The 20,809-nt window shown below is 43.6% G+C and overlaps 1 protein-coding gene across 1 annotated transcript in view; it reads right to left on the bottom strand.

The window, feature by feature from the left end:
• LOC149322778 (uncharacterized) overlaps positions 1 to 20,809 on the bottom strand; it is a 164,878-nt gene that overhangs the window by 92,019 nt on the left and 52,050 nt on the right. The window contains exons 5-9 of the mRNA XM_089531722.1: positions 18,063 to 18,225; positions 10,384 to 10,506; positions 7,960 to 8,097; positions 3,454 to 3,570; positions 915 to 1,109 (exon numbers count right to left, since the gene is read on the bottom strand). Of these exons, the coding sequence (XP_089387848.1) occupies positions 915 to 1,109; positions 3,454 to 3,570; positions 7,960 to 8,097; positions 10,384 to 10,506; positions 18,063 to 18,225 (736 nt within the window). The remainder of the gene's footprint in view (positions 1 to 914; positions 1,110 to 3,453; positions 3,571 to 7,959; positions 8,098 to 10,383; positions 10,507 to 18,062; positions 18,226 to 20,809) is intronic.

Here is a 20,809-nt window from a genome sequence, read left to right as displayed (position 1 = left end):
GAGGTGGATTTCTATCTCATACATAGAGCTTCCTGTACCTGATCTCTTGTTCTCCTATGTGAACCCTTTAGAACTAGAATGTATGCTCATCCCTCCACATTTGCTGGGGTTAGGGGCACAGGAGCCCTGTGAATGTGGAAAAAACTCAAATAACAAAATCACTATATTTTTACCTGCAAGAATACCTCTCAAGGAATCTTTAAGTACTCCAATGTAACTCTGTGGTCAACATCTGTCAGACATTGACCATAAAATTGCACTGGAGGAGCTACAAATGCCTAGTGGAGTGATCTCTCTAGGAATCTCTAGGTCCTTCAGTGTGACTTTTGGTTAAAGTTGACCACAGAGTTGTGCTGGAGGACCTAGAGATTCCTAGAGAGAACATACTAATAAAATCCATGAATAATGAAATCTGCAAAAGTCAAAGCTGCAAATGTGGAGCAGTGAGTGTATTTTATAAAAACTCCAGTTACACTGCCTCATGCTTCTGTTTGATCTCTCAATTCCTGCTCAGACTGAGGCTGATTTTGTTGCCTCCTTCCCATCAACCAATCCTGCCAGTTCTGGACACACCAACAAAGCCATTGCTCCAATGGATCTTGGCCTCTGTAGTCACACATGGCATCTAGAATCACACATGGCATCTAGAAGAGTGGTAGGATCAAATAACCTAAAAGCCAGTGTGACCTGCATTTCTAGATGGGGTCACAAATCCTATTCACATCAACAGAATTATCCATTAAGTTCAACAAGGGAAAGATGAGCACTGGGATGAAAATGTACATCTGCATCTACCTGAAAGGCCTTGCTTGAAAGAACTTCCATCAGTACATCCTAAAATGGAATGAGTTTTATTCTGGAGCACTGCCAAGCTGCTGAACTGTTGCTCAGAGATGTGTCTCTATAGCCATTACCTTGGGGAACTGGACGGTGCCTTCAGATCGCTCGGCTGGGTCATATCGTCCTTCCTCCCTGCTGTCATCACTGTGGTCATAGTAGTCCTCATAGTCCCTCATTCGGTAGTCAAGTCTCTCTTCATATTCTCTAAAAGTGCCGTTGGGCTCCAGTTCTATGTCTTCACTGATCACATACTCTTCTCCAAGTAGGTCCTGTCAGGAGAGGAGAAATGAAGCCCAGCTTCATGGGTGTTTTGACTTGTAGGTACCCTGCAGACTCACTAGTTGGCCCACATTCTCTTTCCCTTGAGTGACAGACATGCACTCTCTCAAGCTCACTCTTCCCTCTTACATTCTGTGTCCTATTCAAAAAAAGAGCTTTTGTTCCTCCAGTCCTGTGAGGAGTGGCATTCGCGCACCTTACACTATGTATAATGGATTCTGTGTATCAGCCAGCCCCAAATTTACAACCTCTTCTCCCCTGAACAGAATGTTTATGACAGGGATGGGCAGCTAATGGGCACATGACAAATAAATGAGTCCAAGAGCAAATCAAATTTGAACTCTCCCTAGAGGCCAAAATACCTAAGCTGAGGCTGTCATACTTTGAAGCTATCATAAGAAAGCATGAACCATTAGAAAATAAAATAATGCTTTTGTAAAGTGTAAGGCAGTAGGAAAAAAGGAATGCTTTACAAGTGGATAGACTCAGTCAAGGAAGGTTGTGGGAAAAATCCAAGACCTGGGTTGGGCTGCTCTCTCACTCACAGGGTCACCGTAAGTTGAAGCTGACTTGATAGCAAAAAAGAAAATGTGGTTTAAATGTAAACTGAAGTTAAAGGCAAGGGGGAAATGCAATTTGAAAATTTGCTTCTTACTTTTCAAAAGAAATAGCTCATCCCCTCATTCATTTCTACTCTAAGCAATGCCCTGCACTGTCAGTCTGTAAGGACTAATCTACAGCCTTTCCGATTTATTTTACCCCACATGCTGAGAAAGAAAATTAACTGCTATCCAGTTACTTCCTTGCACTGAATGAGGGAGTACAGAAAATGCTCCCTTGGAAAAGGACATACTAGCCAATTATTTCTGCTTCCAACAGTAGTAGTTACACTCCCTACCCTAGAACTGTCCACAGTGTCTCTTTCAATTATCCCAAGGGAAACAGCAGTAAACTATAGCTAGATTTTCTCAGCGTTTGCTTAATCAAGGAGAAACTACTAGTCCTATGCACATTCTATGGTGATAGGGCACCATCCAGCTAGAGTTCGAGCAGTAATACTCTGAACAACTGCCAGTGGAAGGACATTTTTATGTGACCTATTCGGCAATTAAATAAGCATTGTTGTAGGATCCTTTTTTTAAGGATTTTATTGTTTTGGTGAAATAGTAAAAAAAAAAATGTATTGTGAACAAAAGCCAGTATGGTACAGTTATTAAAAGTGCTGACTGCTGAGTCTAGAGGTGGAAAAACCAGGTGCAGCACACATGCTATGGAGGAGGTAAAAAGATCCTAGTTCTGCATTGACAATTTACAGGGCATGATCTATACACTACACTGGTACCGCCTTTGTGCAACTTGGAAGATGGCCAATCAATCTCTGAATGATGCCAAGGCTCAAAACTAGAATGTCAATAAAAAGTTAGCTGGAACAGGGATCAGAAAACTCCATGGGCTGCATTTACTACCAGTGGTTGGAAGGGGGAGGGCGGGTCAATTCATTTCATTCACTCACATTCATCCTTATACTCTTTCCATTTACACATAGTCATATGTGCACACATTTACATAGATAGGACCTATGTTTTTACAGATAACACCCACATTTTCATAATCACACACACACACACCTTTGCACTTTCACCATTCATAGAATATTTAAATTTGAAAGAAAAAAAAGCCTCCAACTGGAGCCAGTGGGAGGCTTTCAAAAGCCTAATATTCATATGGAGGCATCAGTGTTTAAGGGGTCATAATGCATGATAATGTAAGAAGGTTAACTTCTCCCCAGTTGTGACAGACACATCGCTCAGTCACCTGGCACACAGGGATTAGGCTTTAGGGGAAAGCCTTCCAAAGCCTTCCAAAGAGAGCCTTTTCCTAGACTAAATGATGAGTGGAGTTGTGTGGTGGGTGGGGAGGTCTATTGGTGCACATCTAATTGGCAGACAGCCAGTCCATGGCCCTCGCCCAGGAAAAAAACAAAACCTTCTCCTTCACATGCTATTTTTTCCACAGACCTGTAGGTCTGTTATTTTTTGGAAGAAGGGGAAATATATAAAACAAAATACGAGCAAGAAGAACGCTGAAATGATTATCCATATGAATTTTAAGACAGTGACACCTCGCTATTTTTTTCTGAATATGTAAATCAGTCCCCATTTTCTACAGAACAAATGAACTTTCACTCCTGGATGCCCTTCTCTCTCTTTACTCTTAAAACATACCTCACAATTTCTTTCTACAAGTCAAGAATTTGTAGGAAAGGATACCTCTCTTGGGAGAACTCTGAGAAGAACCCTTAATGCCTTAGCAACTTTTCCCAAGTCTTCCTACCTCAAGGTTGTCTGTGAAGTTCAGGTTGACTGTGACAGTGGCAAGGACTCCAGGCTCCCCATCGTTACTCTCCTCCTGGAACTCAGCTGGAGGGGTAGCTGGAGATGGAGCCTCATACTTGAGGACAGCAGGCAGAGAGGAAGGTGAGATGTTACAGAAGGAATTTCATGGGAGTGTTCATTAACTATTTGTTAGCATTAAGCCTATAGCAAATGTACAGATCTCTAAAAATTGTCCAAGTGTTATAAATATGACAGCAGCCTGAAAGCCATCCAAGGTGATCATAGTGCAAGGGAAATTACAAATCTAATCAGACCCAAGACCTACAGTTTAGAGCATCTAGAGCTGGCCATGCCTCTATACCCAAAGGGTAGTGGTTCTCTTGGCAATGATATATAAAATAGTAGCCTGGACCTTCCTGGCATTTAGGTTTTCAGGTTTCTTAAACCCTGACATTCAGAGGGTGGTATATAGCAACTAACCAATGCTTGCTAACCGATCGAGAGGCAGAACATATGCAGGGGTAGCTGTGTTGGCCATTTAGTAAATTCAAACAAAAAGTCACCAAACAGTGATGCATTTATTGACCAACCAAAATGCACAATATACTTGTTGCAAGCGTTTGAAGCTCCACTTGCTCCTTCATCAGGCAAGATGTTACAAACTAAACAGGAGAAAAAAATGGAGATGTTAGTAAGATGCCTATATTTTGTTGTTTCTGTCTTTAGTTAAGATGGTACGAGGTGGGTAAATTCTGCAGGCTGTCTCCTCCTCCTTCTGGCCATGTGGCAATTGGGAGTTTAACGAAGTCCAGGAAATTTAAAGTCCATTTGCATATCAAGAGAAGAGTCCTGTTGTGCATTTTGGTTGGCCAATAAAGGTATCACTGTTTGGTGTAGATCAAGAGGCAGAATTTGGTAGAGAAGGAGCATGACATCATTGTAAGGAAGTCAGGCTGCACATTTTACTCAAGTGTGGAGACAGTATAAAAAAACAGGTTTTCCAACAAAGGACAAAAATCACTTGCTCTAGTTAAATGTCTTTCACACTGGTAGAGTGTCATGCACTTCTCCAGATATTCTGGACTGCACGTTTCAGCAGCTCTAAGCAGCATAGCTAATGATAAAGGGAGTGTGTATATCTGGGGTCATTAGAAGGAATAAAGAAACCACAACAAACATTCTAATAATGACATCTTATACTTTGATGTCAAAGTAGTTTGATACCATAGTGGGCCTTCAAACTGTGCCTTCTTGCATTGTGCCACTGATGTACTTTTTCACCCACCCCAGATGCTAAACTGTGTTCTGTCAAGTCTCCTGGACTGCACTACTGTCATCTTTTCCCAGCTGCAGGCCACGTGATATGGCCATGTTCATACATCTGAATGAGCAACTTCTTGTTTGGAACTAGTTGGCTTTGGAACAGCCATTAAGTCTTGTGAATCTAACAGACCTAGCAATTTTGCAAAAAATGTCTCCAGATGTGGTTGGGCATGATCTCTACGTAGGGCCCAGCCTCTACAAGATCAGGGGCTATGCCAAAATTCACCCAAGTACAAAGGTCCCACAACTATTTATATGGCCATCCATATAGCACCCTTGAACGCCATTCCTAGATAATAGGAATGGGTGATGAGGAGAGAGGGCATGTGCCCACATCTGGGCAAAAGGCATGGGCAGGTGGAGGAAAGCTCTTCCTTTTTTTGGGGGGGGGGATGTGGGAAAGAGAGAAACACTCTCGTGCTGTCAATACCAAGCAGCCCAACAGCTGGAGTTCTGATCCCAGAGGGAGGAACTCCGCCAACTGCTCCATTTGGCAGGAACATGGTTCCTCCTGGCCAAGCTAAGAGTGACTCATTGGCAGGATGAGCTCAGCGTCCCCCTGACCCATATTTCACAAGTTTCTGGATGCTGCCCTGACATGAAAAGGCCAGTAGTGGGAGGAAGCAGGGAGAGCAGAGGGCAGGAAAATAGAGCAAGGGAATACAGTGAACAAAGGGAAGCATGTATCTCTGTTAGAAATATTCAGCAGAGGTAAATCCTGATTTATTATTCATTTGGAAACCAATTTACCCTTAATGGTGTCTTGGATTTGCTAAATAGCAGGAGTGTTGACCAATACCTCAAGGGCAAAGCATCCTTTTTCAAGCCACATGTAAACTCTATGTTCCAGGACCTTGTTATAGACCTCATCAATTCCCATGGCAGTCCCAAGCCAGATCCTGGCACTGATAATATATTCCATCTTACCCAAACCTACTGAAACATGAATTGACCATATCACTAGATCCCTAAACTAGTGCCTGAAGATATCTCCCTTGGCACCTTCCAGGCTCTCCCCAACAAGATTTTACTTTAAAAAAAACAAAACCAGGGGTGTTGGCATTCTTAACAATCTTTCTTTCAAAAAATGCTTCTGGGTCTCATACAAGCTACAGGGATATTCTTAGGAAATAAAATGGTAAATGGTGTAAGACAGTGCTTCATAAACCCCTGCACTCTAGTTTCCTACCTACCCAGCACATCACTTCTATTCCTTTCTTTGGGAGTAGCCAATGGCAACCCCCCCTCTGAAGAAACTCACCAAGAAAATGATAGCCTTAGGGTCACTTTGATCTGGAAATGACTTGAAGGCACACAGCAGCATGCTCCATACTGATCTCATACTGAAACATGCCCCCCCAAAAAAGGAAAAGGAGTGATGTGGTGGGTTGGTAGAGAACTCGAGTGGTTGTGAAGGAGTTGCTTGTGTTTGCTGCACAAATAAATATGTGTTGGCTTGGTGTAGTATGTGTGTTGGATGGTTCCTTATTTGGATGCAGTACCTTTTTTCCTGGGTATAGCTTTCATCTATTTTTTGATGGGTGCACAGTATGTTGTGTTTTTCTTGGTGATTTCTTTATAGGTGTGGTGGGTACTTTGAGCCTCTGTAGGTATGCATGTGTGTTTCTCTGAATGTTGTGAGTTAGCTATTGTGAAAATATGACATTTTATTCAAATAGACGTCAGTAAAGAGGTATTGCCAGAGACTGCACATTTTCCTTTAATTCACTCCATCCTTCTCTTGTAGGTATACTCAAACAAGAAGTTGATTTAAATTAAAAAGCTGTCCAAACAGTTATTTGTTTTGACAGAAATTTTCCTGTTGATCTGAGGAGGTAGAGGTAGATGAAGGAAATATGGCCTGGGGAGGACGATGCAGCCCCAAGCACGAAAACTTACCTGTCACTGAAGAAAAGGACTTTGCAGCCATTTGGCCCCAGTGGAATCAGGACCCATGAGGTGGGCCCAGAACTCCCAGCCCATGAGCCCATCAATGCCAGAGGCTGTTGAACCTGGCAGCTATGGCTGTTCAAGGAGGGGCAGCAATCTGGTAACAATCTGGCAGAGTATGCAAGCACTGAGCAGGCAGTACCAAGCACCACTTGGGATAAAGCAGGAGGAAAAGCAGCAGGTTAAGTGAGGACTCATTCCCACTTGCATTTAAACCGATTTGCGAGTCACATTGACACCAGGTTGCTGAACTGATTCAGGCTGATGCATAGTTCCCACTATGGAAGCAAATTATTCCATTATTCCATGCATTCGTGTCTATTTTGACATGATTGTCATTCCCACTAGATCTGCACTGCTACAAAATGGATTCTCATTATTGGGTATGATCAATCCATCCTGGTTCTTTTTTTTTTAATCATATGATGCACATGGGAGTGTTTCCAGCACTCGGAGGTGTGGCTGCACACATCAGCTGTCACTATGTCCATGGCCCTCTCTGTGTGTATGTGTTTGTGTGTGTGTGTGCTCCTACTCCTTCTCCTACTCCTCCTCACTTTCCCTCCGTGCCTGGGAATGGGCTGCTAGAATCAGACAATTTTTATTTCTATGGAACAGCTGATCCAGTCAGAAACACACACACACCTTCCTCTCCACTTTCCCTAGTCCACAGATGCATTCATCCCAAGGGAGAGTCCTTTGTGGAACCCATAGATGCCTGCATCCCAGGGAAGAATCCTCCATAACATCCATGGATGCATGCATCCGAGGGGAGAATCCTCTATGACACCCATGGATCCATGCATCCCAGGGGAGAATTCTGGCCACAGCACCCATGACTCCATCCCATGAACAAATGCAACAATTCAGAGAAACTGTCAAAAATATTTTTTTAAAAACATACACACACACACACTGCACCATGCCCTGCCACAGCCCCACGGCAACGTTGAGAGAGTGGAATGGCAGATTTCCCCCAAACCTGGGACAGGATGGGTAACACCCCTCTGCCAACCCTTTTCCATAGTCCGTCTCCCCTATTGTGATGTGATTGAGACTAGAACTGTCAGTGTGAACGAGGCACATATAAACCAATTAGCAAATCGGTTTAAATTATAGTGGGAATGACCCCCTAGTTAGGCAAGAATTAGAAGTTAGGCGGGCAGTGAGTTAAGTGGACAGAGGCTGGGAGCTATTAGGCCATCAGAGGGCAGTTAGTTGCACTCTCTACCTGGCCTGGGGCTGGGGTGAGTGAGGACGTCTCAGGCGATTCCTTGTTCCTCTTCTTCTTGCCTCTGCCTCTCTTCTTGCCCTTGCCCTTGCCCCTTCCTTTGCCCTTGCCCTTCTTCCCCTTCCTGCGGGGAATGTTCTGCACAGAATAGGAGTATAGGACAGAAGAGGGGGAGGAAACATTGAAGGAGGGGAAGGGAGGGAGAGAGAAAGCAGGCACTTGAGAAAGAAGAGACATTCCAACATCCCCCTGGAATACCAAGAGAAGCCACCCCCACCCCAAGTCACAAGAAACCCAATCCCAAGGAACAGGTAAGTAGAAGAGGACATGGCACCAACCCCTTGTGGAACACAGGAGAGATCCTTCACCCAAAAGATGTGTTCTTATTGCTTTAGGACCTAGAGACTTTACTAATAAAGAATACCTTAATCCTGTAACGGTGTATGTATGCCCCTTCTGCCCAAAATTCTTCATTCCCAAAGCTCTACTGTATGTCTTTGAAAATAATCCCAAACTGACTGCAATATGCCCAAAAAGAAGCAAGGCCAAACTCCATCCACCATAACAATCCAGATTCTTTATTGGCCTTTTCTGTTGGTGATTCATCATATGGAACTAAATGCAGATTTCCATATGCTGACAATGTTTGCACATCATGAAAGGCCCCTTCTGCTAATACACAATAATTTTGTTAACCAGCCACAAACCACAGTATTAACTCATGGCTTATTGTTTGTTTATGAACTCTGGTTTATTTAAAACCATAGCATGTCATAACATATAAATCTACAACTGTGACCTGTTCTTGATTTTTCCCCAGTTGCCTATCCTCAAGCAGAACTGTCAAAAGGGTTTAATTCAAAACCATACCAGAAACAGGGAAAGCAAGTTAATTATTTTTTTATATAGTTGTCTACTGGACAACTTGAGCCTCAAGCCACAAATCACAGTTAAGACAAACTATGGTTTATTGTGACAAACACACTGACAGTTTACTACTTCAACACAGAATCTAGCTAAAAATACCCATAGTGGCATTTCAGTGCCAAAGGCAGCTGCTAGGTGATGCATATGATTCTGATTAAATGGAAAGATTTGGGGGGAGTTCCAGTTTTCCTGGACAATTCCTTAAAATGGATTGACCCCTCAATTCTGAAGTCTGCAAACTCTACTCAATGGTTTGGCCTATGTTGCTAATTATGCCGCCACATTCTGATCAGATTCTCCCCTTTCTCCCATAACATAAAGCTTCGAAAAGTTTTCTTTTCCTTTAGCAATTTTTAATGCATGACGAAACTTTGAAGTTGACAGACTTGGGACAAATACCACTGGCTATGCCCATTTATATGTTTTGTGAATGATGTTTCACTACATATTGCTTCTCTCATCTGCCAAGTCTCTTCAAACACTCACATGTTGGGGAAATCAATGCCAGTATGCATACAGAGAAGAAATGTGATATCTGGGAAACACACTGGACACCCCCACATACATTAATTTGATATAATTAAAGGTTTCCCTGGACATTGTATATAGGTTTTGTCCACACTTCCATTACAAGTCAAAACCTGCCTTTTCTGTAACATTCTGAAGGGCAGTGATATGGTGAAAAACACCATAGCAAATTATTTCACTGTTTTTCTTGTATGTTGTGCATCAGTGATGGGAAACACATGGCATTCCAGATGTTGCCAGACTCAGCTCCCATAGTCCCTCACCAATGGATATGCTGGTCAGAACTAATGAGAGCTGTAGTATTATAACATCAGGAGAGTAACATGTTTACAACCCCTGTTGTATACAGCAAAGGAAGGGTGGGGGGCGGTAATGAGAAGTATATACTACCCACATGTATCATTCCAACTGCAGATTATTTCTGTGTGATGTAATAGATGAAATGGAGACAGAACTGCAATTAGCAAAATCCTAGATGGTGGCAGGTGGTGGGTTAATTGTCTTCATTCACCAACATGGAACATTGAAACTTGGCTGAACATGAGGAAAACAGTATCTATGTGGCGGGGTTATCTCCCCCCATGCAGGTTTCCCAATCAGCCTAGTGCCCCTGGAATTCTGCCCCTCCAAATAGCAAACTATAATGATCCTATTAAATCACCATCTTGTCAAGGTCAAATCCAACCTCATTCACCCTTAAAAGGTTATTGGAAGTCTATAAACACAGGAAAACAGAAAGGTATTATTACCTGGAAGATCCAACTATTTACAATGAAATGGTGTTGGGGTGGAGAGAAAATATGTTAGATAATCATTTGGAGAAGAGAAATGCCCTTGGCAATTAAGAACAAAGAGAAGGACCCTCACAGTATCTGGAAGGGCTAATAAGCCTGTTCATGCTGTGTTTGTATGACAGGCATGAAGACAGGGAATCTGACTACCAATGGGTATTCTTGTTTGGTCTCCTACCTCTTCAGGATCCTGAGTATGCAATCTGTAGGTGAGTTGCCTGTCACAATCAGGCATGTAATGCTGGCAGTAATGGGCTGCAGCTGCTGGATCTGACACAACCAACAGTTGCTGCAGGTCACCCTGAAAAGAGAAGAAAGAAGAACAAGCATAGCCAGTCAGAATACCTTTGTAAATATGTACACACAGAGAGAGAACAAACAATGTTGTTTCACTATATTGCCAAGACATATCTGTTTACATCAGGGCTGAGGGATGTTGTGTCCTCCAGATGTTGCTGAACTCTTGTTTCTATCAACACCTAGTGACATAGCCAATGGCAAGGGATGAAAAGAGTGATGGTTCATCAACAGCATCTGGAACCACAGGTTCTCCAACCCCTGCTTTACATGTATTAACTGATGCAGGCCCATGTGAGTATGGGTCCATTTGTGTGTGGGAAAGGAATGCAGAATCACATAAATGAAGCAAAACTATATACCCTATTGCATGGGGTTAAAAGAATGGCTTACCTTTTCTGATTTCAATGCTAATTCAGGAGGCAGACAGTTCCTTTCAGACATAAATTGCCATTGAATTGCTGCCCTGGTCCATCATGGATTCAGCCTGGGTCATCTAAGTCACTTCCGTGGCCCCTTTTCGAAAATGGAAGCTTCTGACTTCTAAAAATGCCCACAAAAGTGGCTTAGATGGCCCAGGCTTAGACGACCCATTCTGGAAGGATCTGGGCAGCAATTTGGTGGCAATTTATGTGTAATAGGAACCAGCTGCCTCCCAAATTAGCATTGAATTCGGGAAAGGTAAGCCACTGTTTTAACCCCATGCGATAGGGACCTTAAACTTTATTTGTAGTTCCTCCTTCAGCATAACAACTAGCAACCATATTGGATCATACTTGCCCTAACTTCTCAGAGTACTTTACCTGTGTTCTCTCAGAAAGCATTTTATAACAACATCACAAGGTTAGTATTACTGTCCCTCCATTGGACTGTGTGGACTCTAGCTCTTATTGTAAATAATCTGACATACCATCTTCAAAAGGATGCTGCCCTCCCTATCACAACTGGGAGAAACTCTGTCTTATCCAAAGAATATGAAACTTTAAGCTGTTGCCCTTCATGGAACCTTAACCCACATTATTTCAGTCTGGAGCAGTTATTTCAACCAGTTAGGAAGCCTACAAGGCCTAGTAAACACTGAGTTTCCCTATTACTCTCTACTGGAGAAGGAACTCCCTGTCTCTGATTGGCTCTCCTCCCAGCTTTCAAATTGGCTATAAGCTCTCCGTCCACTTCAGTTCAACATTTGTCCTGGAGATATAAATCTCTGCTTCCATTTGCCTGATGACAGCTCTCATAAAGCACTTGGAAAAGTTATAGTTATAGTCCTTTTCTTAGACCATAACCCCAAGAATCCCCTAGAACGCAGATCCTCTGGCCATAGTGGCTGGGGGATTCTGGGAGCTGAAGTCCAAAAATGTAGCTTTTCCAAGCTCTGACCTCATCTCTAGCTGGATTTGACATGGATGGAGACAGCAGTACAATTCAACAGTTCACTACTTGAGAGACTGCTTCCTTTTCATCCTACTCCAGAGAGCAAGCAGAACTCCACATCCAATCCATGATAAAGCCTGGCAAAGAACTCAGTCCATACTGAAAGCTGGTATGTTTTCACACCACCAGATGTTTAAGTGCAATAAAGGATGTTAAAGCAGGTCCATCCCTCTCTTTATTGCCTGAGACCAGAATGCCAACAGCTATGCTTTGCCAGATTAGGATGACTGTGCCTGTACACAAACACACATTCAGTTACAGCTGGACATGCCCCCGCTCCCACTGCTGAGCCTGTGGAATCCCGGCCAGCCCTGGTGCACCAAGAACATTTGCTCCCAATAAATCATCTTGTAAAATATGGCCAGTGGGCCTGTTTCCAGTGCAGCCTCCGGAACCGACTGCTCCCACCTGCTCAGCTGGGACCACAATTACCCTGCTGCTCCCAGCATTCCTTTAGAGATGGAAAGGAAGAGAAATATCCAGGCAGTCAAATGGAAAGTTGGGGGTGGTGGGGGAACAGGGGCTGAGTCATGGCCTAAAGAATAAGGTCAGGTAGGGACAGAAAAGGATAGATCAGGCAAAGGAAGTCCCCTTGTTAAAAAGAAGTCACAAAAAGGGAGAGAGAGAAGCAGACAGAAGAGCCTCCAGATTCCCACACACATAAATAAACAACCAGAATCATATGTACACATAAAACAAGCCCAAACATCTGCAACCCCAGCTATCTGAACATGCAGTGAAAGAAAAACATTGAGGGCTCAGTGTATATTTATATGTATACCATTACACAAACACAGAGAATGCCATATTCCTACAGTGCTGACACCCCATTTCTATCCTCTTGGGGATCTTGCAAATGTAAGAGCCCTATTCTAATGTTGGTGACCCAACAAGCAAAGAAGGAACCAAATTAACCCCAACCCCTTTTCTTCTCATTGTTCTCACATGGAGACACTTATGAGTTTGAAGAGGACAGGCTCCTCGGCGGGGGTGGGGGGGGGGGATACCAGTGATGCAGATTCAAGTCAATTGGCTCAAATTCAAGTCAGATTCAAGTTGCTTCAATGGCTTGGCTTGGAGTTCAGTTGGCAATAAATGACACACTGACTCTACTCAACTCGATCCATGACTTGTATATTTTTAGCAACTGACTTGCTGCTGTCGTTCACTCTGAGCAGCATGCAAGACCTGCCTTTAGAGCACAGGGTGCAGTTCTCAGGGGGGAGCAGCAAACATGTTATGCAACAAGCCTGAGGTGGAAGGAACCTTTTAAAGCTTTTGAAAAGCTTTGGAAGGTTCCTCTGATGTGCAGCAGGGGCAGGCTGCCAAGTAGATCTTAACCCCCTCTTCAAGCCTATTGCCTGACACATTTGCTGTTCCTCTCCAAGAAACACACCCCACCTCTTTTTATTCTGTCAAAGGTTGGCTCCCAGACCTGAGACTTGATTTGAGACTTGTCTTGAAAGTATCTTGCAAGGACTTGAGACTTGACTTGAGACTTTGACCAAAAGAAATGAATACATCACTGGGGGATACACCAGGTGAGCATGAACCCAGGTAAGTCAGGATGAAAACTGGTGGTGCTTCACTCCAGAGTAAGCTGGCACGTGCCCACACTATTTTCTCAGCAATGCCAGACACACCGTGAACTTCCTGTGTGTAGAATACTCAACAACACATGTTGATTTAATAGAGTGAAATTCTAGGATAATGGCATTAATGCTATGAAGATGGTGTTTGGAGACAGGGTTGTTTACAATGTCAGAGGGTATGTACTAGCAGAAGGACAGCAACAAGGAGTTTGCGCTTGTGAAATCTACCCTTCATACTCAGTGTTTGCTGTTTATCTATCTATCTATCTCTATGCCTGGCACACCAATTTTATTAACACATACATTATATCATACATACCCTCCAAGTGTCCTAGTTTGACAGCACTTTATTGCCTGCTTTTAAAATGATCCAGTTTCTCTCTCCTCCCACTTTTGCCTTTTGACCTCAGTTTACTTAAACCTACAGACTGAGTTCAAAGTGTAAAAGTAGTTAATACACAATTGACTCAGCAGGAGACAGAAGAAAGGGCAGGGTATTACCATTCCCAGCAGCTTCAGGCAAAAACAAACTGCTGCATCCCCTCCTAGCTTGTATATTCTTTCTTATTAATAACATTTGCTATCTTCATCACACTCTGATATTACCTAGCCACATATGTTCTGATTTTTATGTTGGATGATGATTCTTCCACCACAAGCCCATTGACTAATGCATGTGTTGTTACCTTCTGAAAAATGCACCCTACACTTTGGGGGTGGATTTTGCCTGCTGCTCAAAGTGAATGGCACCAGCAAGTCAATCACTAAAAATATATACGGCCCGTTACAGACCGCCAAAAAAGGGGAGGTCTCAGGCCACTGCCGATTGCAGTGTGGAGGAATTGCAGCAGCCAAACCACGCGACTCCTCCGCGATGCAAAGAAGGAGCGTGAATATCGCGCTCCTTCTGGCAACCCAGAAGAGATGCCGCAAGTGCCAAAGCGCGCACTTGCGGCATCACTTCTGGGCCATGACGTGCGGACGCAGAGCGTCCACTACGTCAAAATGGCGGCGGCCATGTGGAACAGCCGCCGCCATTTGTTACGGACTCTGTCTGTAATAGGGTAAGGGGCGTCTGGAAGAGACGCCCCTTTTTCAAAATGGGACGTCCTAAGGACGTCCCTTATGGTCATGTGTAACGCGCCTAAGTCTCAAATTAAGTTGAGTCAGTGTGTCATTTTCCCCCAAGTCATGGAAGTGACCTGAGTCTTATTTAAGTCTGAATCAGTTGACTCAAGGCTACATCAAAGCTCAGAACAATTTAAGTCACTGGCCTTTGGCCCATAGAGAGTGGCTCTCTTTGAATGAGAGAGGTGAAAGTACATCCAGAAGCTAGAGCCACTTCAGACAACTAATTTTATTTTTACACAGTGGGGTGTTGTTCAGCTGGTTGGTTCGCATCAGCTCCCCAGTTTGTTGTTAACCACCTTCCGGTTGATCCCAGCTCATAGAAACCCTGTGGATGAGGCATCTCAAAAACTCCCTATTCTTCATCAGTACTAGTTGTTAAAAGACATAAATTGTTAAAAATAAAAGACATAAAGGTTGATGAGGTTAAAAAGGGTGCCAGGAACAGCAAAGAGGAGAAGGTGGAAGAGACCAGAGTGGACAAGGAGGACGGACAAGCAAGCGGGTCAAAGGGAGGGGAAGGACTCGATCCACAGGGAAGAACTAGCAATCAGAACTGTCTGTTAATTATTTCAAATGACACCACTGGGTTTGGCTTAGCATTGGTGTAGGATACTACAGTGAATGAGAATGTGAAGAGCAGATGCAGCGACTACAGGCTGAGTAGCCCTGACTGCTAAGGATCAATGGCACATATCCACTACACATTTCATGATTCCCTCCATGCTTGGTGTTTGCTGTCACAAAATACCAGTACAATACTGCACAATTGCTCTGCAGAATGGCTTTTGCAGTGCTGGAGGAAGAGAAGGGATAGTCCCACAATGCTCTTTTGTTTAACTGTAACTGAATTTGGCAGAATGCAGAGTAACAATTGCCTATAAAAATTATAGTCCTTCCCGCACTTGCATTGTGACATTTCTGGAGCTGCACACCCTACCGCCTCCAGCTCAGGCTCACTGGTGCTTCTGCCTCGACTACTCCATTTTGCTTCCTGGGGGTTAGCTGCGGTTTTTTTGCTGGAAGTAGGAGAGAGGATAATGGAGAGAAGCATGATGGAAAAGGCATTTAAAGCCAAGGTTGGGAACATGCCTCCAGGTTCGCACCCTTGCCCCCAAAACTCACTTAGGCAAATTAAGTGCTGTTGGCACCAACTTTGTATCACTGCCCACTACAGAACAGTGCTCACCTCACAGCCCCCAAACTGGTTAACTCAAGATTCCACCCAGCTGTCCCAAGCCAACACCCAACTCCCTAGTGGAAGATGGCCCCAGGCCAAAGGTCTTCCAAGAGCTACAACAAGAGGTGCTTGTTCTTAGCCAACACCCCCAGGACCCAGTCCAGATGCCTTCAAAGACCCTTGTGTCCTCTGGCATTTTGTGTCTGGGGAAGGAATGCAGGATTGGGAGGGGGATGAGGCTTCTCTCACTTCTGGAGACTTCTGTCATTGTATTGAGAGACCAACATTGTCCTTTCCAGCCAGAGATGAGGTCAGGGTTGTTCCCCTCAAAAGACCATTGGGAGCACATAAAGGAGGGGCATGCCAGTGCTGCAGTTCTGCTTTAGTGCAGAATTTTATCTTTGCATAGGACCACTGCCTCATCAGCTTGGCATCTTCCTCTTGCCTTCTTCTCTCTCCCTCCCCCCCTTTCTTCAGGTCCCTTGGTTTTTAGTTTGCTGCCAACTGACTGTAATCTCATCATCCTTAATCAACGGCCTTGACCTGATGGAATATGTTGTCCAAATTATCTGTTGTACACCAGACTGGGTTTGTGGTTCAACACATTGGGGAAGGTTGAACTACATTGTTTCTGGTTTCCTTCTATCTGTTCTTGATTCCCCATTCCTCAGCTGAATCATAATGATTGTGTGAGGAGTTTTGCTTGTTTCCTTTTTTTTTAAAGTCCAAACAAACTGACACTTTTCCCATCCTTTGCAGAAGACTAATTGAGAACACTCTCAAGTAGCTGAAATATTTAGCTGTGCCATACCACTTCATTACACGTTAATCATCTGATTTCAAAGTTTGCATTACTGCAAGCACAAGATGCTGTAGATATCCTTGCATTCTTACTTAGAAGGGGTTAATTGATTCCAAGGCACTAGAAGGATGGTCCTCCTTTGCAAGACCACCTACCCACTCTCTGGTCTGTCTGTTGTCGCTGCCTGCCTGGCTACAATAAACCTCAGCTCTATTTCCATAAGAAAACAGCCTCAATATAAATCCTGGTTGCCACTACAGGCATACAAAAGCAGGCTTTGCTGAGCTCTCTCAATCACACATGCACTGTGCACAAGAGGAAAGGCTGGAAGCAGAGGGAAGGGCATAAGACACTGGTTTTCTATGTCCTGTTGGCATCTGTTTCTATTTCCCAGGGTATCAGGGAGAGTATTAGGGCAGCAGAGAGCAGATGGGTTCTTCCAGCCCCTCAGATTCTTGCTAGGCATACAGAGAAGGAGTTAGCACAACTGGAATAGAGGGCAGAAGAACCTGAAGACAATAGTTCTCATAAGAAATAAAGCTGGTATAGGGCCTGAACAGACAGGCCAAAATAAAACTGCTACAGGACACTTTGGAGGTAAGCTGTTTAAATGATGCATGCGTCCTAAGAGGCCAGAAGCCACGCCAAAGCCATGCTCCAGTCCTAAGGACTAGAGTGCAGCTTTGGTGCAGCTTCCGGCCTCTTAAGATGTGTGTGTCATTTAAACAGCATACCTCCAAAGTGACCCAAAGCAGCTTTATTTTGGCCTGTCTGTTTAGGCCCATAGTAAGGAAATGTTATTTCTTTTGACTACAACTCCCAGAATGGCCAGAGACCATGTTGGCTATGGGAATCTGGAAGCTGTAGTCCAAAAAAATAATAAAAAAATAGCTTAACCAAGCTCTACTGTTGGTGCCATCATAAAGCCTTATGTTTGGTGAGACTTGCACCCAAGTATCATGTTATTTGTGGAGGGTTTTTTGTGGGGTTTTTTTTTTTTAGAGAGAGCCAGTGTGATGTAGTGGTTTGAGTGTTGGCCTAGGACCCCCAGGAGACCAGAGTTCAACTCCCACTCAGTCATGGAAATTCTCTCTGAGCAAGTATTGATAAGAAAAGCCTGTGATAGATTCACCTTAGGGCTGCCACAAGGAAAAGACTTGAAGGCATACAATAACAAGACTTTTGTGGGTACATTTTAGGAACCTGATGTCTGACACTCTCTTTAGAAGAGGTGTATGAAATGATTTTTACTTTATAATTAATTTATTTTGTTACTTCTAAAATCCAGGTTTCCTCCAATGGGTTCTCTTCAACCATGTGAGGTAGGACAGACTGAGCAAGAGTGTGGACAACCACAAATGCTCCACATATAAATAGGGGAAGGAAGGCAAAAAGATTTGAGATTTCTGAATTGTCTTCCTTACCTCAAAAACATCTTCATCTGGCCGCCGAGCACCAAGCAAAGTGATTCCCTCGACACTGACGACAGGCTGTGCACCTCGCTTCAGGGGCAGGGCTAGAGGGTCTTCACAGTCAACACTTAAAGACACATTCCCACCTTCCACACTCAAAGCAATGCGGTGCCACCTGCCAGGAAATGGAGACAGTAGCTCAGCAACTTGGGTGTATTAGGTGAGGAAAAGAAAGAACCTGAAAATAGGACACTAGGCACCAAGTACATACTATAATCAACAGTGACCTGATGTTTTACAAATCTGTTTTATGCAAAAAAAATAAGGTGGGTACGGGCGGAGATGTGAGATTATTTCTGGAAAGGGACTCCTATAAATTTAATTCTTATTAGAACAGGATGAGGTACCATAAAGCTCCATCAGATGGGATTACGGTACCTACCATCGATCAAATTTGAACTTTCAGCCACAGCCATCCCCACCCAAGAGACAAATGTTCCTCCATTCCTCTTCCCTCCGCTCTCCACCAATGAGGCAATGGCTGCATTGCTCCAAGATCTGTTCAGAATTAAAGTTATAGGAGTCCTATCTTGGATCCAATCCAGCAATCCTGGGGTGCAGAAGCCCAGTTCATCTTTGCATCTGTTCACTCAAGGGCATGGCTGGAAGAAGGCTAGAAAGAAAGGGGAACAAAACAGGTATGGGGGTAAAGAGTAGAAGCTTCAAGAAATCTATAAGAGTGGAACTATGGCCCTGTCTGTATGGGCCAAATAACCTAGTCTCTCCATTCCAGCCCAGACAATGCAGAGCCTAATCCCTGAATCTGGCACAAACAATCTGAATAATGTCTACTCCATTCAGTGCCAAACCTGGGCACAGGAATAAAAGCCAGTGCGCTAATCTCCTAAAATAGTCCCTGTTTGATTTGGATTGCCCTCTGTTCTAATGTTTGGGTGGCTCTTTAAAATGCAGGCACCTTCATTTTCGTCAGATCCAGGCCATGGCAACAACATGCCACGGCCCCAATCCAGCCTTTCCAGGGCACCAAAGGGCATGATAGCCATGGCAGATGCAGTGCTGGAGGAGTGCATGTGGTACGGTGCGCAGCATGCGGCATCACAGTGCCTTGGGGGTACAGCCAGGGCATGCATCATGGAGATGCTACACCCCGACTCCATCCCCCAGCCAGCCTTTTAGGCCAGTGTGTAAAAGCTCAAAGTCTGTCTTCCACTTTCCCTCCCTTAAAGAGCAGACTTGTATCGATTTTTCAAGAAATATGTGAAAGTAAACAAGAGGCTGTCCCATTTTATCATATGAAGTAGGTTAGCCTAGATAGAGACTTGCCCCAGACCACCCTATGTGGTTTATCATGCATGAATGGTGAGTTAAACACAGACCTCCATTGTGCAAGTTCTAACAGAGAAATCACTACACCACTCCCTTTGACTGATTGATTTGAACTAATGTAGCCATATTGGGGCCTGAAGGGCTCCATGCATTGAACCATTCTGTAATATGTAAGAGTTCTTGTCTAATTTATCCTCATTACATCCCCAAGAAGCAACCTAAGCAGCAAAACTGAGAGAGAAAATTGGCCAAAGCCACCTTCCAAAACAAAATGGCTGAACAATCATCTGACATGACCAAACCTGATACTATGCCTCAAGATGGGCAAAATGCAGGGCCCAGTTTCTTTTTGTGTCCTCCCTTACAAAAAGGTAGGCTTATGAAACTCAGAGCAAATTATGCAGTGGCATTTCAGTGGCAACCCAGGAAAAAATAATTTAAAACAAGCATAGCAATTTGCCACTGAAATTCAACAGCCCATAGGAAAAATGGTCATCAAGCAAGCAAATCCACACTTAAGTTTTACATGCTTGCATTACATGTGTGTGGGGCTCCTCATGAAAAGTATGAAATGTTTTTATTTGCCACCAAATGTTGATGGTAGTAGCAGGTCAAAATTGTTTCCTAGACCATCTTGAACTATAAAATCCTGACAAAAAGGAGTGATAGTCACTTGTTGAAAGTGATGATTGGAGAAAAATTTTAAAAGCAAATGTATTTAGCAAAGATGTAGATGGCATATCATGGCTTTTATCACACCTTGTGCAGACCCAGACAAAAAGGAGCCACGTGTCTAAGATGGCAGCTGTTTGGAGTTGGAAAGAGATTGAGGTTGGAGATCTAGATAGAAGAAGGTGGTGAGTCTGATGAGTGTACAGCATGTTTACTCATTCTTCTCTTGTTCACCAGTTTTGAGGCCAAAGGGTGGGGATTGTAACACTTTGATAAACTACAAAATCTGGCTGATGAACAATGTCAGTGGGACAGGATTTTTCTTCTTCATGAAGGTATGTACCCGGGGAAATTATGTTTTTGTCAAATCACTTTAAACTTTCTAGATGTATAATACACCATAGAGCTAAACTGGTTTGACAGATATTATTTTGCTCCACATAACCATAGTTCTGTGAAGACTGCTGGGGATTTTTATGATTACCTCTTCCATCTTCCTCGTACCAGAACACAAGTTTGTTAAAGGCTGCATCTGCACTTCAGAAATAACCCCTGTTGAAACCACTTTAATTGCCATGGCTCAATGCTATGGAATTCTGGGAAATGTAGTTTTGTTATGCATTTAGTGTTCTTTATCAAAGTGCTCTGGTGTCATAACAAACTGCAATTCCCATAATTACATAGCAATGAGCCATGAGAGATTAAGTGGTCAAACTGGATTATTTCTGTACTGTGGATGC

This window comes from Sceloporus occidentalis, unplaced genomic scaffold (assembly GCF_023333645.1).
Source record: "Sceloporus occidentalis isolate IW3139 unplaced genomic scaffold, rSceOcc1.0.p SCAF_1, whole genome shotgun sequence".
Lineage (NCBI taxonomy): Eukaryota > Metazoa > Chordata > Lepidosauria > Squamata > Phrynosomatidae > Sceloporus > Sceloporus occidentalis.
Note: the sequence above shows the minus strand (reverse complement) of the source record. Positions and strands in the feature narration are given on the sequence as shown.